The sequence below is a fragment of the Bacillus rossius genome, chromosome 8 (genome assembly GCF_032445375.1).
Source record: "Bacillus rossius redtenbacheri isolate Brsri chromosome 8, Brsri_v3, whole genome shotgun sequence".
In the NCBI taxonomy this organism is placed as follows: Eukaryota; Metazoa; Arthropoda; class Insecta; order Phasmatodea; family Bacillidae; genus Bacillus; species Bacillus rossius.
Genome location: NC_086336.1, coordinates 28,584,373 through 28,599,872, shown reverse-complemented (window position 1 = coordinate 28,599,872; position 15,500 = coordinate 28,584,373). Strand labels below are relative to the sequence as shown.

At 33.4% G+C, this 15,500-nt stretch overlaps 2 protein-coding genes across 2 annotated transcripts; both read right to left on the bottom strand.

The window, feature by feature from the left end:
- Positions 1 to 358: 358 nt before the first annotated feature.
- Positions 359 to 2,511, bottom strand: LOC134535292 (tyrosine-protein phosphatase non-receptor type 23-like). The gene is made up of 2 exons (XM_063374360.1): positions 2,456 to 2,511; positions 359 to 1,500 (listed from the first exon to the last, which is right to left on the bottom strand). Exons 1-2 carry the CDS (start codon positions 2,468 to 2,470, stop codon positions 505 to 507), a joined length of 1,011 nt encoding a protein of 336 aa, XP_063230430.1. The 5' UTR covers positions 2,471 to 2,511; the 3' UTR covers positions 359 to 504.
- A 6,751-nt stretch (positions 2,512 to 9,262) lies between these two features.
- Positions 9,263 to 12,682, bottom strand: LOC134534672 (uncharacterized). Its single transcript, XM_063373135.1, has 2 exons — positions 12,627 to 12,682; positions 9,263 to 10,657 (listed from the first exon to the last, which is right to left on the bottom strand). Exons 1-2 carry the CDS (start codon positions 12,639 to 12,641, stop codon positions 9,560 to 9,562), a joined length of 1,113 nt encoding a protein of 370 aa, XP_063229205.1. The 5' UTR covers positions 12,642 to 12,682; the 3' UTR covers positions 9,263 to 9,559.
- Positions 12,683 to 15,500: the final 2,818 nt, after the last annotated feature.

The window sequence follows — 15,500 nt, the reverse complement described above, 5'->3', positions numbered from 1 at the left end:
GATAGGTAAAAAGTCGTATTGGAAACTATATTTATATACCAAACTTGAATTATTTATATAATTAGGGTGTCTGTATATAAAAAATAATTTCTTCATCCATATTTTTTACTAACTGCAGTAAATACTATGCAAATACAGTCTAAAAATGTGGGTTATATTAGTCATTAGAAAATTCAAAATAAATTTTCTTCCATTATTTAAAAAAATTAATCCTGCAAGTTGAAAGATCATATTTGTAATAAACCTTCCAAACATAAATAAGTATATTATTATATAAAGTATATTATATATAATATTATTGCAATGCTGAAAATATTAAAAATAACAGTTTGTCACTGACAAAGAAGAATATAGAAATATTTTTTTTTAAATTATATTTATTCATTCACAAAAAGGAAGAGTACAAACAATAATCAAAAATTATATCTTATATAAATATAGGTTACAAGTTAATTATTTGGCCTATAGAAGCTTTTTACAGAGAATAAAAACTTCTCAACTGTTTCAATAACATGACTTGCTATAGAATTTAACAGGGTACGGCTGTGGATTGGGGTAGAAAGCGAACTTTTTGACAACAACCGTGTAAGGTTTCTTCACACACACATACTTGGCATGTGGTACAGGAATCTGCACTGGGCGTTTAACAACCAGGGCCACGGGATAAGGCACACGAACTAGTATTTTATTTACCACAGGGACCGGGACTGGTCTCGGGACAGTGATTGGGAAGGGGCGTGGGACTGTTTTTACACGTACTCTCGGCACATTCATGTGTACAGGTGTTTTCTTGGTCACGGGGCAGAACCGGTGAAATATATAATGAAATTTTTGTGGCACTGGTACTAGCACTGGCGTGTAATTGGGGACCAGAAATGGTTGAGTGGATGGTACCACATTAAAAGGTACTTTGGGGATTGGTGACACCGGTAAGTCAAAAGGCCTGGGGCCAAAAGGCTCTCGCTCAAAAGATCCGGGACTAAAAGGCTCAAGGGATTTAAGTCCGGGGGCAGTCGACTCGGGGGAAAGAGGCCAGGGGGCAGAAGTTCCAAGGGCAACAGGTCCAGAGGTAAGAGGCCCGAGGGCAATATGCTCGGGGGAAATCAAATCTGGGACAAAAGGCCCAGGGGGAAAAGGCCCGGAGGCAATAGGCCCTTGCTCAATAGATGCAGGGCCAAATGACTCTGGCCCAAAACCATATCCAAGGTTGCCTCCAAATGCCACTTTGATTCCATCTTCATGAGGACCACTGTAAAGTCCTTTGAAGTCACGTCCAAAAGCACCTCCTAAGCTTTCGTCATAGGGACTGCCGATGCCCAAATCAGAGGGGCTTCCAATGCCACTCCCTTTGAGACCACTGATAGGAACTTCGTAAGGGCCTGTGATTCCATCTCCATAAAGATCTCCTTCCTTGAAAGGACCTCCGGGACCAAAGTCAGATATGATTCCAATATTTCTGGGATTCGCTCTGACTCCGACTGCTAGCAGTGTGGCCGCTAACTGAAAAAAAAGTATAACACCTTTGTAAACATGTACCGATAAAACTTTCAAACATCCACTAATATCTAAAAGAACATGATAACTGTCAACAATTCAGGCAGTTTGGGAAAGCTATCACTTGTGACAAGCATGATGATAAGACTATGTTTGGTTTCAAATGATATTAAATAGTACACTATAAATTCGACATATTACATCTCCAATTTCGAGGTTATAATTGTCCCTAATTACAAAAAAATTGCTTTTAAAATTGCATGATAAGGCCTACAATAATTTAATTTATCTAATGAATGGAAAATTTCTTGATCAAACTTAAATTTTAACTTAAATCCTGGATTTACTTTTAACAAATAAAAATTTTTGCAAACGGAGTTATTATTTTGGTGAAATGACGTTTTTTTTTAGCTTCAATTTTTTTTTTTTAATTATGGGAGTCAAAGCAAAACAAATAATTCGAAATGAGTAATCTAGGGTTAGTTTGTGATGAAAAAAAAAAAAAAAAGCTACAAAAAATTGGATTTTGAGTTTAATGTTTATACATAACGTAAGGAATACATATTATTATCTTAACTTGAGCGTTAGATATAAAATAACATAGTTTAAAATAATTTATTTATAAAAATTTTAGGAACACATATTTATTGTGCACTACCAGATCTTAAAATATATACCTATGAAGAGAGTCGTGTTACTTAATAATTAAAAAATTCAGTAAAATTTTTACTGTATTTGAACAATTTTATGGCTACGCCATTCTGGGTCTATCCCGGTTGTCACTGAGAATTTCTAGACAACCCCAACGACATCCAGTGTAAACTAGCAATGGTGCCAAGTCCAGAAAATTGTTTTAAATAAATATTTCACATTAAAAAGAACCCTTTAAAGAAAGTAATAAGTTTACTGTAGTTTTGTCAGTGGATCTCTTTGTGGGTATAAATAATAACGCTGTACTCACCAAAAGTAAATTCATGGTCGTGCTCTGTTTTGTGCAGATGGCGAGTGCTTGTCGAAATGATGTGACCGGGATGTTTTATACCACGTCTTGCTAATGGTTTTATCGCTATTTTTACAATCGCACAAGTGAGGAAGAGAAAAAAAACTGCAAATACTTTAATGTATTTATCTGAATTTAATTTCTTCCGCGTTGCAGCGTTTTTTTCCTCTCGCGAGCGACATCGGAACGTTACGCACTATATCGACGATGAACTTTATCAACTTGTGCGATGCCACATCGTGTGGTCAGATCACGGTCGGGGTCTCTCCACTGAGCACGATGTCAGAGCACACGGGTTTTCTTGCATCTTCGACAAAAAGCGTAATAAAAATCACACAGAAAATGTTTTCTGCACTTAAACAATTGATTCTTTTGGAAACCGGTTGCCAAAAAATAGTAATACTATAAGGAACAAATTGTAAATTTGTACAACAAATTGCTATGGTTATTTTTGCAAGTATAAGATACGTTTTCCGAGATAATGCTGAGGGTTTCTTACGAAAATTGGCGCATAATTTTAGACTTTAACAAACGTTTCATTCCAATATATATATATATATATATATATATATATATATATATATATATATATATAACCATATAGTGAATATAACCCAGGAAAGTTGTGTCATAAAACGCTCTTTCGTTACAAAAACTCCAGTAGTGAGTTTTATTATCATCCCCTATGTTTTCTGGGGTGCTGAATCTGAATTCGTGTTTATTCCAAAAAAAAAACAATAAACAACTTGTGCGTTTTGAGACTTTCGCAGAACACAGCAAAATTTTCGTACTTTTTATGATTTTTCACTTATAATTAATTTCAAGAGTATATGCAGTAGCAAAAAACTCACTCTTAACGTTTTTAAAGAAAACTAAATGTGACCCAATTTGAACTGAACTGTAGATCAGTACGATTCACAGTTATCGAGATACAGCACTTCAAATATTGGTCTTTTTTTTTTCTTTCCAAAAAGTGAATATTTAAGTTTTGGTTCAAATTTTGAGCATATTGGGGAACATACTAATCTTATACAACGAAAATTTTCAGAATTAATGTTACAGCAAATCTGTTTAGCTTTAATTATAGCTTAAAACGATGCCTGTAGAACCAATATATGACTCATAATTTGATTGATATCAAAATACGAGGAAATTACATTTCCTGATGATTTCGTCTAAACACTTACAATGACTAGATAACTTCACGGTTTCTGATTAAGGAACTAGATTATGGTTTCAAATTCTAGAATAAAACAAATGAAAAACTATTAAGGATTATTTACTTAATTGCGGCTCTAAATATGGAAGATATGTAAGAAATAAATACCAAAAAATGTGTGATATAGCGGAATTTTAAGGGTTGATTCCATGTGGACAGTTTATTAAATTTAACTTGAACAGGTGGCTGATGTTTGTCATCTAGAGCTTCTTCTTCTTCAAGATCACAGCTAAGTACACTACTGCAGGATGCTTCGCACGGCTCACACATTTTAGAGCAGCACAGGCCTACCTTCCACATAAACAGTTGAAATTATAAGCGATAACCATAAAAATACGACAATTTCGCTGTTTTTTTGTGAATATCTCAAAACGCACTAAGAAATTTTGCTGAATAACTAAACTTTCGGATTCAGCACCTCAAAAAACATAAGAACAAATAATGAAACCAACTAATTAATTTTTGCAACGTGAAACTACCACTTTCCTGTATTAATAATTGAACATTATTTTATTTTAATTTGCTTATTAATGTCTGCAGTTAATACTAGAAAGAAATTTCGAGAACGGTTTACAAATAACCTAAACTACTGGTTTTAATGGGACCACACCAATCATAAATAACCGGGTAATAATCCGTACCCAGTATATTTGCGACCAGTATTATGTAGTGATACCGTCGTTTTCATTTAAATCTACAAATATAAAAAATCTGCAAACTTAAAAAAATATATTTCTGTTTCATTTACAAAAAACGTTTACAGGCCACGCATGTAAGTGTATTTTCCTACATTATAATAGATAAAATTAGCTGTCCACTGTACGATGTAATTTTTAATTGCACTTTTACAAATAGATTTCGATTAAAGAACTTTTCATTTTATAGTACCAAATATTTCTGTGTCACTTAAACGTTTACAGTTTTATATTTAAATATACCCGTTATTAATATATTAGATTTCCCCAAATATCATTTTTAAGTTTTTACAAAAATCCTTTTTTTATATAAAAATCTTTTTGATTTAAGTGCCAGATATCTAGCGGCGTTGCAGACGTTTGTTAAAAAAAAATGTAAATACAAATATAGTGGCGAGATAGGTACACATGACAGTGTTTCTTTAGTGTTTCATTCTGCAACCTCAGTATGAACTGAGAACAAAAGTACGGTTATGCAGAATCAAAATATTTTGCGTTCTTTATAAATTTATACCTTTTTTGCACATTGCTTACATTATTTTTAATCCTATTTTAATATGTTGTGGTAGAAATATTATTTATGAATATTGGCAAAATTTTTGATAGAGGTCTAAGACAGTATAAAATACTAAGCCATGACTTGAAATCCATGAATATGATTTTGAACAAACATTAAAGCCGTCTTCAAAATTTAGAAAAAAATTTTAATATATATTTTATTTGCAAATATCTTGTCATTTATAACAGCTTTAAGGTGTTCATTATCTAAAATATGCTGCCGTGTTCTCTTACAGAAGAAAAAAAAATAGGCAAATGCGGTGACTAACAACATAGCAAGAAAGAAAAAAAATATTATACTAACTTTTATTTCGTGCATTGCTATATATATATTTGTGTATATATATAAATATATATTTGTGTATATATATATATATTATATATTTATATATATATATTGCAATTATTCATAATAGAAACTTCCATGAATATATATGTAATAATAGATTTAAATAGTTATTTTAAATTTAAATTCTTTACCGTGACACAAAAAAATACTTATTATTATTTAACAATATGCAAAAAAAGTGGTTATTGTAAGAAGAGTTTCATTTAATTTTTCAGTTTTAAAACTGTAATGAATTACTCATTTAAAATATGTGGAAATACTACGCGTTGTTTTGTGGCCTGCCAAGCTCCTTTCAAAAATTTTATTTTTCAATTTTTTTTATATATGCGTTGATAAACCAAACGTATTTTTGCCAATAGAATAATTTAAATGTTCGCTTTAGAAAATTATTTTTCATATAATGTTTCAATTTTTCCCTTTTGTGATTAATGTTTTAGATAAAACTATGAGATTAATTGGTTTATCGAAATTTATTTTGTTAAGACCATTTTTTTTTATAATTTTCTTAGCAAATACCAGAAACAAACAACAATCTAAATATTTAAACTTTAGAAGTGGGTTTTTGGCTTGAAAATAATCACCATGCACACTGCTTGCATATCGTGTTGGCCCACGCTAGCACTGTAAATTAAAACGAAAAATATCACTTGTGTCAAATTCCTGCGGCTTAAACCATCCAACTGTTGGTACGGAAATTATTTCGTCTAATTTTCCATCAAATTCATAATTTATAACAACACTCACTTAATACAGTATCCGCACTATAATCTTGTAATAGGTCACTCGGGAGCAGATATGTTATTAACATGCAAAAAAAGGTTCAAATTTAGTAACCACTGTGTAACTCACTCTATGTGTGCACACGAGGTGGTCAACGCCCTACCTATTATGTACCTACTACTAGTAATAATAAAAAATTATTCGTGTAAAACATTTTGTAAATTTTTACATTCAAGCATGCTTTTAAAATGTTCATAAGTTTGACAAAGTTAGTAAAGAATTAGATTTTTGGTTCGAAATTAATTAAATACGTAGGTTAAAAGTTATTTACACTGTACTGCTTTTGACACTAGTCTTTCAACTATTTCATAGATCTCCTAGAGCTCAGTACTGGCGAATAAATCCAATATAATTGAATGGTATAGTAGGTTCTTCTACAAATGTAAGAAGACGCCAGAGTTTGGAAAGAAAGTTCGTGGGGACAGTAGTAAACAGTGTGATGTCTTCACATAACGATGTACTACATGCAACTGTTGCGCTTTGTGCTTGAGCTCTTACAGCTCAGACTCGTTATTTGTTGACGAGAGAGCAGAAAAGAAAAATCTGGTTACGGAATTGAATGTTATGAAAGGATTTTGAACTCAGAAACGAGGAACAAAAAACAAACTGCAATTGGTTGGACGTCTCTCAAATGCTTTTAGCACCTAGCCACTTGACAATCATGAACTGCTTCATTGGGTACCCTTTTTACACATCACTTCTTGTATAGACACTGGTGTAATCAACCAACAAATGGATTGATGCGGGCGGTATAGACAGACATTTTCTAGGGCCCATTGTGCATAATTTAATTATTATAAGATCACAGATTTAATAAATATTATTTTAAAACTGTAATATGTCCCAAAGTTATATGTGTATTGTAAATAAAGTAAAATAAATAAAAGTAGCTGCTTCCCTTAAACGTTAGAGCTCAGCAGAAATCCAGGGAGTAGCGTATTAAGGAGGCATCCTCATGACTGAAGACGAATTTTGCGGGAAACTCTCAAAATAAAGGAAACCGGTAAAGCAATTGGTTTGAATAGTAGAAGCAGCAGATAATTGAAACGTGATAAAGTAGAAACGTGGACACTTTGTACACACTTCACAACAAACAAATCAACGAATTAAATTCAAATAAAGTAAACACGTACTTAAACAAGGTTGTTACGGTAAATTCAGGGGGGAGGGTTAGAAGTTAAGAAATGTTAGGTCTAACCCACCAATAGTGGTTGGAGAATGCTTGTCCTCACGACATGCCGACGAAAAGACGGCGCATATGCGAATTCTTGCTCCGGGGTGTGGCACAACACAAGTCAAAGAGTAATTTTTGACCCAGTCTACAGGCGTACGTAGATTTAGAAGTACCCATTGATTAGTGAAATATTTTGGCAACTTCTATAAACTTCTGGAATATTTAAAGAACTTAATGTAAATAACTTCTCTAACACCAGTTCTCGAATTTTACAAAATGATCAATAAAATATTTGCTCATTTTCCATGCAGCGAAAAAATATTACGAATATTATTAACTTGGTTTATCCATCATTAAAAAGCTTAGAACGAATTTAATATTATTTGCCTACTAAGGTAATTACTTAATTATTTAGACCTTAAAACACAATTTTCGTCTCTTTCACTAATAACTTAGTCGTATAAATATTTGTTTTGTATTGGTTTTAAGATAGTATTAATATGGTTTTAAAAAATTCGAATGAATTTGATATTAAGAATTCCACTTTATAAGGGTAATAATTCGTTTCATAACAAATTGTATCAACCACTGTTTTAGATGAAGTTTAGGATTTATAAAATATATTTTAACGGATTAATATCACATATATTAAAAAAATATTTATTACATTTCAACTTAAAAACTTTATTTTCTTCGTTTTGAAGTAATGGTTGGTTAGATAAAAAAAATTACACTCATTTAGACACTATTTAGAAAGTTAAACAAAAATAACAATGGATTTAATAGTGTATATGGTAAAAAAAGTTTTATTTATTATCTTATTCCAAACCCTTATTTTTTAAATTCCTTGCAATTATGGTTTGTTTTATCAAAAATTATTTCACACAAAAGTTTTAGATAAAAACTATAAAATTTTCAAACAAATTCAACAGATTTGAATGTGTGTTTACTAAGGGAGTTCGGTATTTTAGGTCATTTAACCCCTGTTTATTCCAACCCTTGCGGTCATGGTAGATCATTTAATAGATGTAGATAATAATTAAAATTTCCACAATAAATTAGAACGAATTTGTTACTTTACATGGTACGAAAATTATGATTTTTTTTTAATTCTACCCTTATTTAATCAAACCCCCTGCAGCAGTAACTCATCTTATAAAGTTATTTTTTTATAAAAGTTTTAGATAAAAATTATTAGGTTTACAAACCATTTGAACGGATTAGATTGTTCTTATAAAGGGAGTTAGAATTTTTTCAACCTTTTTATCAACCCCTTGCAGTTATGACTAATAGTATAAAATGTTTTTGAGACAACAGTTTTAGATAATAGATAAATATTATAAGATTTACAAACAATTTGATAGTATTTTAAAATTTACCTACTAAGGAAGTTACTTTATTTAAAATTCCATCCCATATTTCTTTCAAACACTTGAAGCAAAATAGAAAAATAGAAAATTGTTCAGAAATTTTTTTAGATAAAAATAAAATGATTGATAGAAAATTTATAAGAATTCAATTTTGTCCACCAACCCAAGTTTTTTCAAACATTTGCAGTTATGGCTGGTTCTATCAAAAACGTATTCAGCGCAAAAGATTTTGTCATAATTCCTACGAGTAATAATACGTTTAAACGGATGTGATATTTCCCATATTTAAGGGAATGCAACGATTTTTCTATGGGGATACGAGGTTACAAGTAAGAATTCAAGGCTCCATATGATGTCTTACCAAAAGGAAAAATATTTATGTAAGAAAATACGAATTATTATTCGTAGGACTGTAGAACAACACACTCGTTGCAATTTAAATAAAGCGTGATATATGTTTAAAATCTTTAACACAATTTATTGCTAAGTCTTATACTATTTTTAAAACCAGTATATATGAAATATCCAATAAATACATTCATTATTATTTTGATTATTATAACAGTAAAGTTTAACTGTTTTTTTTCCGATTGTTCAAAATATAGAAAGTAAAAAAACATATAAACTGTATTTACACCTTTTATTGATACAAAATACAATGAAAAGTAACAAAAATGATAGCCTTTGAACACACAAATCGCTAAAAAAAAAAAAAAAAAAAAAAAAAAAACACGTGAAAATGAAATAGAGATGAGTCAGTGACGACTACTGGCATTTATTTTTATTGAGAATGGAATAGAAAGATGATAGTTGGAAATGCTGGAGAAATGTCATTAGATGCACGTATCACGTTCAAACAGTCTTAAAGCAACAAAAGAACAACAGGTCTTGACATTAAAATTTTAATATAAATTTAAATATTACCACACCTTGCTGGACCCAAGACCATAGCCAGAGCCATACCCGTAGCTGGATCCATAACCATATTTAGAACCAATCCCGATGCCTCCCAGACTGCTTCCTCCAAGACTGATACTGCTGATTCCTCCTCCAAGTCCATAGCCATAGCCCAGACCTCCTCCAAGACTACTGCCGTAGCCAATGCCTCCCAGACTGCTGCCTTTAAGACCGATGCTGCTGATGCCTCCTCCAAGTCCATAGCCATAGCCCAGACCGCCTCCAAGGCCACTGCCGTAGCCGATGGCTCCCAAACTGCCTCCGGAGAGACCAATGCTGCTGATGCCTCCTCCAAGACCGGCTCCCAAGCCAGAGGAAGCGACTATCACTGGCCTAGTGACGGTGACGGGCTGAGGCACTGGCACAGCCACGGGCTGAGGCACTTGCACAGGGACCGGATGAGGCACGCTGACGGGGTAGGGCTGAGGGACTGGCACAGGCACGGCCTGAGGCACAGGCACAGCTACTGGCCTGGGCACACTCACAGGGTACGGCCTGGGCACAGAGACAGGTACGGGATGAGGGACACTGACGGGGTAGGGCCTGGGTACCGACACTGGGACGGGCTGTGCTACAGGTACGGGCACGGGCCTGTTGATGGTCACAGGTACGGGCTGGGGCACTGGAACAGCTACGGTCTGCGTCACGGTCTGGACTGACGGAGCCGAAGCGGCGAGAGCAATACCAGAGCCCAGTCCAATGCCAGAGCCCAATCCAATGCCAGAGCCCAGTCCAATGCCAGAACCAAGTCCATAGCCGGAGCCAAGTCCATAGCTGGAGCCAAGTCCATAGCCCGAGCCAAGTCCATAGCCGGAGCCAAGTCCATAGCCGGAGCTGAGCGCTATTCCAGAGCTGAGACCAGATCCAAGGCCAATACCAGATCCGATAGCGTAGCCACCGGAACCGTAGCCATATCCCAGACCACTGCTCAGTCCGTATCCTCCATAGCCGCCTCCGTAGCCGCCTCCGATGCCACTCAGGATTCCTCTCTTCTCCTGTTTCTTCTCTTGGGCGGCTTCACTTCGGACTGCGGCTACGGCAGCCAGCAACAAGGCGGAGACCTGGAATTAAATTTAATATTAGCTATTAGCAAAATTACGTTTATTTCTATTGAATCTGAATATTATACTTGAACATGTTCTTTAAAGATGTCGTGTCACAAAGACCCGATTGCAATGTCGTGACTAAGGCAAAGAAAATTTGTCACTCCATTTGTTCAACGTGCAAATTTGGTTTTTGTGTCCTAGCCGGGCAGCTATCGCTAGAATGAATAATTAATTGAAAAAAAAGTTTTTAAAAAAATATTATTAACGTATGCAATGTACAGGCAGTGGTAGGTGGTGTAACTGGCAGGACAGTAAGAACCCGCATAGCTAGACATTTTCTTACTGTGCATGAGCACGGGAGAGGTGTAGTGATGGTGGTGACAACCTATCTAGCATAACGTAAACCTTAGCTTTAAAGGTTCTCGACAGTTATCTGGTCGTGCGGAATTGTCGTCGTAGAGCCAGGTGGCGCGTCGTTGTATGACTCATGTCGCATTACAAAATACCCGGTTTTGAATCCCGGTCAAAGATATCATTACTATTTCTGGTTTTCAACGGTTTCCCTATATCTTTCCCGGGAAATCCTAGGATGGTTTTTAATATAACATCATGGACGAGTCATTCCACAATACATATTCATCTTTTGTGTATCTGTCTTCTATCGACTCTATTGACTTTACTGTCGACGAGACGTTAATCTCGTTTACTTGCATGTATATATGTTACTTTAAGCGGTGATTATAAAATTCAAATGGAAGTTGAAAAAAAGTGTTTAATCAGTGCACCTAATTCATTTTGTTTTCCAAAGAAATCTTTTTGCTAATTATGTATCACTTAGAAATTACCAGCCAGCCATTATAGTCGTAAAACTAACTGGTAAAAGGCAAAAAAGTAAGAAAACCAAAACAGTTTTAACATTTTAATTAAAATTACTTTATTAGTTTCAAAGGTACAGCCACGAGTGTTTATTTCAAGGCAAAATGTTTTCCAAAATTGGAAATCAAAACCAGCTGTATTTTATTTACAATAATTGAATTCATATCATCTATTGAAACACGGATTCATAGGTTTTCTTTGTACGAACAAATATTGTTTAGAGTATCATAATATATTAAAATAAAAAGAAAAAATATCGCTCAATATTAACACACGCCTGAGCTGCATGTATACAGCATCTTCGACGTGCATTACGAACTGCGTATCTACCCGGCTTGACTAAGAATTTTATATCCCGGTGTCTATAAAAGTTACGAGGCAATTTCATAATATAAGTTCAACCACCAAACGGTTTATTTTCTTGCCCATCACGAGCGAAAAAGAATTTAAATTTTACTAGGTGGTATAGAAGAAACACATAGTTTAACACGGCTACTGAACATAATAGTTATGAAAGAAATTATATAAAAAATTTTTAATGTTCTTCGAAACTTCAAATTTATGACTGAAGTACGTTCTAGCTTCAGTTTTAAATCATTCCATCATTTTAGTTTAATGAATGTTGTTTATTTATGATACTAAATATGTTTGTTCATTACCTAATTACCTAAAAACCAATGTCATAATATGTGCTTATATTAACGATTTTTAATTTAAAATTTTTTTTATATATTAAAAATGTTAGTTAAATAATTTGTGAATCAATTAAAATCATTTAAATTCTTAAAAAATACATACTTTATTTAAAATTATTTGCAATTAATCTAAAAACACGCGTAAGAAGTTTTAAAGGGTCCAGACTAAAAATATAAAAAAATTCTTTTCAGAATAATATTGTTAAAAAAAGAGAGGTTAATCTTTTTCTTTGCTATTAATTTATCTTTATTACTTTAAAGTGTGTCAATTTTTTTTTTTTTCAAATTTTTATTTAGTACATGCCTTTACTGAGTTGGTGTAATGATTCCAGTTAGTGGAAAACAGGAAATATGAAAACTCGTGGGCGATGACACACCAGAGTTGGGAAATATCAGCGGGTCGCTCTACTCACCAGCAGGAACCTCATGGCTGCGCAGAGTGCATGTGGAGAGCCAGATGAGTGCTGACGACTGTGACACGCGTGCCCAGTTTTATACTCTCTCTCTCCCGCCGCCCTCCGCGGAGAACCAGGTTCTGGACTTTCTACCGCGTCCGAGAGTCCAGTCCCTGACCACCTTCCCCACCTCCCCCCTCAACCTTGTCCCGGGGCTTCTTTGACTCTGTGTCCCAGCCCAATTACTTTCCTGCGCCACCCTTTGGTGTCCCTTACTTAACTTCCCTGTGTATGTGCAGGTTTCAGCTGGACCCGAGTTCCAGGCGCAAGGCTTTGGACTGACGCTCATCTTTTCGCCGTGCATAGGACAACAATGAGATATGGTGAATTAATACATGTTCCTTGAGTGATTTGAAGAATATCTACCAGCAGTTGCGTCCCTAATATTATTTTGAAAACTTTTGTTTTTTTGTTTTAGTAATTTTAACTCTTCTAAAAACACATATTAGAAACTAAGTACGGAAGCAAAACTACTCATTCGCCCTCAGTATATTAATGAATGCTCTTTGTGACCAGACCCCACTCAATTATCTTCAGCAGTTTTCAAATCACGTGGTTTTATCTAAAGCTTTGCACATCTTATGTACTTTCGGGTAAGCGGAGCCCATAAGGAATCTCCTCCCCTGAAAAAAAAATGTGCGTAACTATTTTTCAAAATTTCTTGAGCTATGCGAGAATAGCATACACCAGAGTCTCTTCCTCCTGTTCTGTACATCGAAATGCCCCATATCATTAAAATATATCATACATAGCACAATTTTGTAAAACGTTAACGTGTTAAGGGCTTTGTTTGGATTAAATCAACTTTCAGTTTATTTTCGTGGTAATAATAATAAAAACATTTTTTAATTGTTTTTAAATGAATCCTTGCAAAACAGTTTTTCTCAATAAAGAAGTATGTTTACAGTCATCTGTACCTTAAATTATGCTTGAAATTTTGTACTTGGGTTGGTGCGGTGGCAAAACAGTCATAATTTTTTTTTGGGGGGGGGGGGGGAGGCAATATGACCTTAGAGTTTTGGGTGGTATAGAATATTTAACAGTTAAATACAGGGTCTGTATTTGTAAAAATTAACATCCTTGTTATCGCCACTAAAATTAGTTTTAAAAATTAGGGTTTTATTTTATTTTTAAGTACTAAAATAAAAAAATATATAAACTACAGTAGCAATAAACGTATAAACATTAGTATACAGAAAAATTACTGATTGTAATTGAAGGTGTGTCCTGGAATACATTATTTTTTATCGTTTCAGTAGTTTTCTTTTTTTAAGTTTTGGGGGCTTTATCGATGAAGTACGAGAGGGGCATATCGTTGCCACTGCTTGAACCATACCAACATGCGAGGCAGCGTAATTCTGCCAGTTAATTCCAGTACTACGCGTAGAGCTTATTTATGAGTCGATTAACCAACACCGAAGTAGTATATATTAAAATCCCTTTCGGCACTGCCTACAGGCATAGGTAGATATCGGTGTATCTATTTCTTCTATAAGTGTTTTGGAAACTTCTATAAACTCCTGGAATGTTATAAGAACTTACTGTACACAACATTCTAAATGTTTGCCAATTTTAAAAAAAAATCGATTAAAAATGTTCTCATATTCCAAGCAGCAAATAATTTTTAATATTTTTAAGTCAATGCATCCAGCATTGAATAACTTAACGAATTTCATATTATGCCTACTAAGGTAGTTACGGAATATTTTTATCTTCAACAATATATTTCGCCCCTATATTTCATCAAACGTGGTCATATAAAATTGTTTCGAGCAAAGTTTCAGGGTAATATTAATATGGTTTAAACAAATTTTGACGAATTTAATACTAAGACAATTGTAATTTTTTTATTTTAAATCCCTGTTTTTAAAGAAATAGTTCGTTTTATAAGAAATTGTTATAGACAAAGATTTAGATAAAGTTTAGGAGTTTTAAAATAAATTATAAAGGATTTGATAGTATATATATATATACATACATATATATATATATATATATATATATATTAAAAAGTAATTATTTTTGTGACTTTCTACCCTTGTTATTTCAACACGTTGGATTAATGGTTTGTTATATTAGATTTACTTTATACAATAATTTTCAGCACTATTTAACAATTTAAACAAAAATAAACATTAATTCGATACAGTAGGCCTACATGATACGGAAGTTTTATTTGTTTTCTTATTTCCACCCCAGATTTTTTAACCCCCTGCAGAACTGGTTTGTACAATTAAAATATTTTCAGAAAAATATTTTAGATATAATTTATGAGAATTACAAACAATGATTATGGTTTCGATGGTATGCCTACTAAGTTAATTATTAATTTCTTATTTCTAATTATTAATTCCCCCCCTTTGAAATGGGTTGTTGTATAAAAAATTATTTCATACAAAAGTATTGATAATGTTAATAAGGTTCACCAACAATTTTAACGGATTTTATATCGTAGGGGAGTTAAGAATGTTTTTGTAATTCAGCCCCTGTTTGTTCCACCCCTTGCAGTAATGGTTGGTTGTATAAAAAAAAAATATTTCAGACGAATATTTAGGATAATAATTCAACGTTTTACAAGAAAACAAAACGGATTCAATAGTGTAAATGGTACGGAAATAATACATATGTATTTAATTCAACACCCATCTTTTTTTACCCCCTGGAACAATGGTTATTGTTAAAAATTCTTTCAGCCCAAAGGTTTAGATAAAAATTATTATATTTACAATCACATTGAAAGTATTTGATAATGTACCTACTGAGGGAGTTCTGAATATTTTTTTTAAATTCTACCCCTAATTTATAAAACCTTTGTAGCTATAGTTTGTCTCA